The sequence below is a fragment of the Leiobunum rupestre genome, chromosome 3 (genome assembly GCF_980474605.1).
Source record: "Leiobunum rupestre chromosome 3, qqLeiRupe1.1.hap1, whole genome shotgun sequence".
NCBI lineage: Eukaryota > Metazoa > Arthropoda > Arachnida > Opiliones > Sclerosomatidae > Leiobunum > Leiobunum rupestre.
In genome coordinates this window covers 65,411,415-65,419,578 of record NC_143386.1, presented here as the reverse complement: position 1 = coordinate 65,419,578, position 8,164 = coordinate 65,411,415, and the positions used below count along the sequence as shown (strand labels likewise).

The window sequence follows — 8,164 nt, the reverse complement described above, 5'->3', positions numbered from 1 at the left end:
ATTAATCAGGGCGAGATATGTGAAACGGCCACGCCAACGGGGGGATACGTGGGGACAGGGGTGGGGACAACTGTGGCGGAAGTATACCGACCACCCGTTGGGGGATTGGTGGTCGTCCTCACACGGCCATCCACAAACTCTGGCTCCCAGACGCTTGGGATTACAGGAGTACGCCACCACTCCCGGCCACGATAGCATTTTTTCCATTGAAGTCGCTGTAGCTCCCCTCCATTTACGCGCCCCCTAAAACTCTACAGCGATGCGACGGACGGACAGCACGACAGGCATCTTTTCCATTGAAGTCGCTGCAGTGAGAGCTTCGCTCAATTATTTAAAAATAAGCGTGAATTATTCACATTACTGTGTGTTCGGAGTTATAAAATTGACTTAATTTTTTAAAAAGTATTTTTTTAAAATAGATTTTGAAACAATGTTTGGTCTAAAGAGTTGATATTTTAGAAAATAATTTGCTTTTCCTTGTGGTTACAAGATGGTTTAAGTACGGGTTTTATATCATTTGTGAAAGCTTATTTACCATGCCCTTTGAAATGAACCTGCATCAAAATCCAGTAATTTTATTAAACTATAATCTACGACTCCAAGCCATTTTGTGCTAAATTCCTCGATATCTTAGCTATTAAATGAGATATTGCTTGACGAATTTGATCAATCCAATATTTAAAAAGTTTTTTAAATCTACAAGTGTTGGGGTTATCCTTACTAACCATTTGATTTTTATTTGGTATGGTATGGTATGGTACTTTTTATAAAAAAATAAGTCATACGAATTTCATGGATATTATCATCATCCCAAAGCTAACAAAAAAAATGTTACTTATATTAATGAAGTGCCACATTAAGCCCTAGTTATCTAGATATGAAAGATAGCCCCCATGTACATTACCTAATGAGTTATTTGTACTGAAGTTAAATTTTAAATTAGCAAATTCTGAAGTGGAAGATAGAGCTATTGTTTCACAGCTGCAAACGATTACGAACGATTAAAAGATGTAAAAAAATAATAGATCTGTACAATATTATACGAACTTTAAAGGCAATAATACCCTGGTGCGATAACTAACTTCAAAAATAGTTACATAATAAAAGAAACTTGGGTTTTTAAAATTGTATTTTATTACAGGCTCTAATTAATTAAATATTTTCTAAGATATACGCATTTTCATATTTCTAAAAATATAATTTGTTGGTTTAATTCGAGATTTCTTTAAATTTAAATTTAAATGTATATACCACATATATTTTTCGCAAAGTTAAAATTTATAATCTCTAAATTATCTTCCTTTTCATATATATAAAAAATTTCTTATAGTTAAATCGCAATAAACCCTATTTTCACTATATTTTAAGAAAAGTTTTCTTAGGCTAAAACATAGTTTTCAGTCATTTCTCGCTGTTTTCACGGATTTTTGTCGTCAACGTTAGCCAAATTGACGCCCGCTTCGTAAAACCTCGCCGAGTCGTTGTCTTCCAGTTGGCGGACTTCGTTCAAAATGGAAATGGAATGACACTTGTCAATCCACTAACAGCAAAATGACAGAAATAAATAAGTTAGTACGTAGTGGCTCTCGACATTTGAAACGTGACTAAACATTAGCAACAAAACTAGTTTATCCTAAAATTAGAAATTGTACAGTATCGATTTCCATATTTAGAACTACTGTATAAAGCACAAAGGAAAAATTTCCATGTGCGAATGAAATTTGTTTAAATGAAAATGAACGTACGAATTTCAGGGCGACAAGTATGGTGAAAAAGCCACAAATGGTCAAATAATCATAAGAAATCGCTTCACAATATTCCTTTAACCGAGCGAGAGCCGCGTTGTCAATCAAAGCTACATCCATTCGTTTCTGAAACTCTTCCCTTAATTACATGTTAACTACTTATAATTGACAAAAATATTTTACCACACATTGTCGCACAGCAGCCTCTCTGGAAATATCTTGGCACTAAATCAAAGCAAAATAGCCAAATAAGTTACAATTATCAAGAACTATTCAGGTTACTGGGAACGCCCGAGTCGAACTTTCTGTTGAAGCTATGAGAGACCGGAGATCGCGAATGAAATTAAGCCAGAAACGAAATCTGTCGGAGCATTGTTTTAAAATATTTTTTTGTCGAAGTACCTCATAAGCTTTTGTTAGATTAACTTAAATTATTTAATTTAGTATTAATTAGAGTAGACGATTTGTAGAGATATGAAAGAAAATGTTCCTCGGGCTGGTACTAGATGGGTTGGAACAATTACTATTGTAACGAATATCTGTTTTTAAAAACGAGCTAGTAGGCATGGATGGTGGTAAGCTCTTACGTTCTCAGTAACGTAAAAGGTTTCGCCATTCTACATAGAACAACAACTTAAGAGTAGCCTGTGCGGAGTAGCCTGTGCGAAGTTCCAAATGTTTCATAACCCTAAAAGTTGATAAAATATCCCTTACGAGAGGTATAAGACTTTGCCCACCTAGTTCACAAGTTCGACACACGCTTAAAATTATACAACAACAGAAGCTTAGATTTACTTAAGCAAGAGCCTGGGACTGTAGCTGTATTACCCCACCCTAGGATCCGTCTTGATTTTAGGTAAAGAGCATCATCTCTTGAACGGAACAAGAGTACTGTTTTATAAGCATTAATATTTAATTCTTATAAATATACATTTGTTTTAATAAATATGTTATTTTTTAAAATATTTGCATATAACGTATAAATTAAATTCATAATTCAATAATTTAATTTATATTTATTTATGATTTATTTCGTAGTTCATTTATTCATTACAAATTATAAAAATAACTTGGTTTATAAAAAAATTATTGTTACAGCATTTTTCATAAGTATATTTAGAAGAAGCTATGAGTTTGAAAAGTTTTGTATTTGTGAAAGTAGCCATTATTAATACTTTCGATACCGCTCACTAGATGACTGAATTTGACTCTTACAAAAACAAATCAAGTAGTTGGTATTGGAAATGAAATAAGTGGTGGTTAAAAGTTCTTCCTGAAGTAAATTATTTTTTTGGTCAAATTCCACTTCATATGGATATTTATTTTATTATAAACCCCTTTTTCTTTTAAGGTTAAATAGGTTTAGAAATACAATTCTTAAACAATTTACGAAGGTATATATGCTTTGTGCAAATAATAAATTATGTAGATGCACATATCTGTCGCAAGGGATTTTTAAACTTGCTTAGAACGGAACACTAATTATTTATTTAATTCGAATTAAAACTAAGTTTTTAATATACCTTCTCTCCATAAACACACTTTTGTGTGTTTCAATAACCGCCTTAAAGTTACGGAAAGAAAAAAATTTAAAGTTAGAAATAATCCAAAATGGTGGAAACACCAATAGAGGTAAACAGTAATGACTCCAGGTAAAATGACCTACCGCATACGCGATTATCACAGTTGATGCTCCTGTAACCGCCGTCAAGCCAGTAAATACCCGTGACATCATAACAACCTGTAAATGAGGACCTGTTTAGTTAATCAACCCGAAACTCCGATTTCAAGTAGTTCTGGCTCCGGGAAGGAGAAGATAGAGACATTGTTTCAACACAAAAAGAATGATCTCTACCACCTTCCAAACCTCAAGGAGGCTCCACTGGTTCGGGTTATATATTCACCGTCTCTATGACACGCTTGTAACACCTTTTTCCGAATAGGACCAGAAGTACTTCGATGCCAGTGGCCAACATGACGACTGTACCCAGGCTCCAGCAAAGGAGAGCCGCGTTGTAGCAATGAGTCAGTCGTTGGTCAGAATTTGGGTAATAGAAGTCCAGAGCCAGACGCGACAATGTCGCCATGATAAATCCCAAAAGCTAAAATTCACAGAAGTGACCAGAGTTAAAGCAACCATATTCAGAAGCCAAAAAAACTTAATAACGACCAGCCGTGGTCACGGTTTTGATTGCTACCCCCAATCACCATTTTTGTCTACTGATAGATTAGCAGAAGGATTACGTAGCAGATGGGAAACATGATTACCTTCATTTGTAACTTTTTTATTGAGTGCTTTCGTCTGATACCATTTTGAAAACTTGTAACGTCACAGCTATAGTGTTAATTGGCCGCCATGACAGTTACCGTTTTTTATCAATAGGCGAATTACATTGGTGACGTCGCGAGTTTCGAATTGAAAGCACTCTATAGTTTGTCTGAAATTTGAGTTCAGCTAATCGGATAATTATTTCATAATTATGCCGTTAGAGACTTAAAGAGATAGTGTCAGAAATTTCTACGTATATGAAGTTTTTTCATCAATTATTGAAAAATGTAAAGAAAAATATAGTTACAAAACATTTGGTATAAATATAAATATTCACGATTAATTTCAAATTTTAAAATAGAAAGATTGCGTAACTTTTTTTATCACATACTGTCTACGTCATAGATAGGTTGATGTTTATTGGTTGCTACTAGAGCGAGCTGGAGATATAATTTTTAGGGGATTACAGGAGGAAATTTTACTACCATCGCTTTAAGACCCTCATTCGATTTAAAGTAATGGAAAGATAAGCCACTTTTGTTGTTATTATTACTGCATGAAGGAACTGCACAATACACTGTGGCGCCCACGGTCTGCGGTGCTTTCGGTAGCATCTTTCCGTAGAATATAAATATTGTTATAATGACTACGTATAAGAAATAATGATATAATTTATAAACAATACCTTGTTATCGATTTTTCTTCAACTTCTACTTTGAAAATAATATTTTTACACGTAGCCGGCTCGTGAAGTCGTGATTCGAGAATCTCGAACCGCGTAGTCCGCGAGAAGAAAGTCAAAAAACGCGCTTACAAATCCTCTAGTAGAGATGGGCGCACTCTCAGCTCAAAAGAGTGGGAGAGCTATTTTTGAGCGCGAGCGCCACTCTCGGATGAAAAAAGAGAAGAGCGCGAGTGCGAGCTCCACTTTCGGATATGTAAAGAGAAGAGCGCGAGCGCGAGCTTTACTCTCGGGTGTAAAAAGAGAAGAGTGCGAGCGTGAGCTCCACTTTCGGTTAAAAAGAGAAGAGCGTGAGCGCGAGTTCAGCTCTCGGATAAAAAAGAGAAGAGTGCGAGCTCCGTTCTCTTTAAAAAAAAAAGGCGGCGAGCTCCAGCCTGCCTTGGATATAAAAAGAGCGTGATCTCCGACCTCTGAGCCAGAGGTTGCCAGGTCGGACCATCGAACCGTTGGAGATGATGGCGGTTTTTCTTTCTCTGACCACGGCCAACTCGCGCAATAGTGGCCAGCCCATTCATTGAATTTTCTATGTTAACCTACGAACAAAACTATCTCTCGGCGTCGAGCGCCCCTAGCGGAAAATTACTTTTAGAATAGTTTTTGCATTGATGCTAAAATAAAAACGAGCGTGGCGCTGAACGCCTAATTTATAACGGGAAAATCCTTGTTCATGGAATTTTGGCGAATGGGTTGGCCGATATTGCGCGAGCGTCAAAGTTGGCCCTTCTCTGACAAAGAACGATAAAAGTGCGGGTTTGGTTACGAAATTTTAAATTCGCGGGGGTCACGTGCAGAGATGGGCGCACTCTCAGCTCAAAAGAGTGGGATAACTATTTTGAGCGTGAGCGCCACTCTCGGATGAAAAAAGAGAAGAGCGCGAGCGCGAGCTCACTCTCGCATATAAAAAGAGAAGATAGCGAGTGCGAGCTCCACTTTCGGAGATAAAAAGGGAAGAGAGCGAGCGCGAGCTCAAGCTTCCGCCAAAAAAGAGAAGAGCGCGAGCGCGAGCTCAAGCTTCCGCCAAAAAAAGAGAAGAGCGCGAGCGCAAGCTCAAGCTTCCACCAAAAAAAGAGAAGAGTGTGAGCGCGAGCTCCAACATCTGACTCTAAGGAGAGGAGTGTGAGCTCTGAAAATTGGTTTTTGCCCATCTCTGTCCTCTACGCGACAGTAGAAAAAGACTATTGGAAATTCCCCGCCGCTCGAGCGCGCCGAAATCGACCAAACTCATGACGTCAACAATCTGTAAAGTTTTGACGCGGCTATTGAAATACCATTATTTTACATTAAAATATAAAACTAAATACTAATTGAAAGTGCTAATATGTATATATATTCGGATGCAGGACTTAAAATTCTATCATAACGTGTAAGCCATAGAACAAAATTTTAAATTATTCTGAATTGGCACTATCTCTTTAACAACTAGTTTTAATAAAGCGATTAGTGGCCATTCAAAGAAGAATCGTGCTTTAAGCAATGCACGGAGGAAAGAAACTTAGTCTCAATTTCCTTCGGCTAAAACTGGCTCTTTAGGCGAATTAAAATGCGTTTTAGGCTCTATGGTGATAGTTGATTAAAGCCGCGTTCACTTCTTGCGTTAAAATCGATTTAAATCGATTCCAAACGTTTCGAAGGAGTGGTGTGTACTAAGCGAAATTGTTTTAAACCAATTCAAACCGTTTTTAACCCCTTACCTGTGAAAGTAGCTTAAAAGTGTACATTCCGATTTTGGGCCTTGTACCGGCCCTGGTTGTAAAGGCGATTTTTACAGGTGCTACCAGTGCCAACTCTTTAGTAAAAACGATAGGTCATCCGAAAAAACCACCTATTGGATTTGGATCGAGTAGACATGGTCTAAGTTATGTTTTGGATTTTTAAATCAATGTTTTCTTTAGTTCTTTTTTTATTTAACCATTTACATGGCAGGATATATACAGTATAATTAATTTGTCCAGTTGCCAGCTTTAACAACTGCGGGTCGCTGCAGTCGATCCAGTCAACCGAAACCCCCTAGGAGTGCGGGGGGAAATTATTTTGATCATGGCCAAAGTAAGTTTTTAAGGATTGTTTCAATTTTTAATAGTTAAATATTTTACGAAGCCTTGGCGTTAAATATTAAAAAGAGAGTTAAGGTGATTACACTCACGGAAGTCAAAACCGTCTGGGCAATTTTGATATTTATTGTGGTCAGTGTAAAGGAAGCATTGGCGCCGGGATGATACAAAATTACAAGTTAAATTTATGTACGATAAATTTGCAAATTTTTGGCGTTCAAAGTTAATGAATTCCCCCATAAAAACCCTACGATCCTGCGCGTATTAGGTTATTAACACAGTAGCTGGATTATTTAGATTTTGTTACCTTTCGCGAGTAAGCATTTTACAATATACACAGCGTTTAGTTTTTTTGTAGTAATAAAAAACTATTTCAATAACTAATAAAGTTAAGCATTCTTAGAAATATAATTTGATGAATTTCGCTAACACGTAAACTTACGAACGCCTACAATATTTAATATCATACTTACCAAATTGATTAAATTTCCCAAAGCCAGCCTGTTACCCAACTTCTGGAAGGAAAGACGCGTTACTTTGGCCATGCTTGATAACAGTGCCGTTTGTTGCTATAAACCATACGCAAAAAAATTACGTTAAATTTCTTTTCAAAAACCGATTAACTAGTTGGTACCTAAAATAATCGAATGAATGGGACGATGAAGAAGCTAACGGAGTGCCGACAGACCAATGAGACTGAACTAGAAGATAGGGCACTTTCGGTAGACTGGATCGTTGTTTTCAAATCGTAAATTTTTCTATGAACATTTTTTAAACATAAAATAGGCCTTTTTATTTACGTCGTGCCCTGTAAAAAGTTCAACTAATTATAAGCCTTCCTATCTTCTCTACAGGGGGAAACCCACAGTTCAATAACTCGGTATCTCAATAAAACCAAAATGCTTCATTGATCTACAGAATTTTTTACTATTTCGTTTTATTCTGAGCTACGGAGAGCTAAGACGTCAAAAAATTAGCTTCATATATGGACATTTTATTAAGCTTGCCACAGAAGTATTTTCTTTATTATAGATCATGCCATATTAACGCCTTTTTGCCAATTTCTAAGGGTTAATTTGTTACGATTTATCAAATAACACCAACGAGAACCCCGTGCTCCTTCAGGGAAAGTAACTTCGCCGCTAGGGGTCGCAGCTAAAACATTTTGGTGCTGCGTCACTCTCCATTATTTCCTTAATATAAAAATTTCAATATTATTTGTAACGGACCATTCTTTAATTTAGGCCAAAATTTGTGCTATTTGATTCACTTTGCGGTTTGATCAGCTTCTGTCCAGTTTTATTTGTGCTATTTGTGCTAAATTTGTGCTATTTGATTCACTTTGCGGTTTGATCAG

The 8,164-nt window shown here is 36.6% G+C and overlaps 1 protein-coding gene across 1 annotated transcript; it reads right to left on the bottom strand.

Annotated features, from left to right (window-relative positions):
• Positions 1-1,180: 1,180 nt before the first annotated feature.
• On the bottom strand, positions 1,181-7,475 carry LOC149954302 (uncharacterized). The gene is made up of 6 exons (XM_090170322.1): positions 7,281-7,475; positions 3,650-3,847; positions 3,412-3,486; positions 1,929-1,970; positions 1,746-1,871; positions 1,181-1,540 (listed from the first exon to the last, which is right to left on the bottom strand). The coding sequence occupies exons 1-6, from the start codon at positions 7,350-7,352 to the stop codon at positions 1,418-1,420; spliced, it is 636 nt and encodes a 211-aa protein (XP_090026448.1). The 5' UTR covers positions 7,353-7,475; the 3' UTR covers positions 1,181-1,417.
• Positions 7,476-8,164: the final 689 nt, after the last annotated feature.

Coding starts and splice junctions, on each gene's coding strand:
- LOC149954302 (XM_090170322.1), bottom strand. CDS start 7,352: ATGGCCAAAGTAACGCGTCTTTCCTTCCAGAAGTTGGGTAACAGGCTG. Junction 3,487..3,649: donor ACAAGCGTGTCATAGAGACG/GTGAATATATAA, acceptor CCTCATTTACAG/GTTGTTATGATGTCACGGGT. Junction 1,872..1,928: donor CTGCTGTGCGACAATGTGTG/GTAAAATATTTT, acceptor GAAGAGTTTCAG/AAACGAATGGATGTAGCTTT.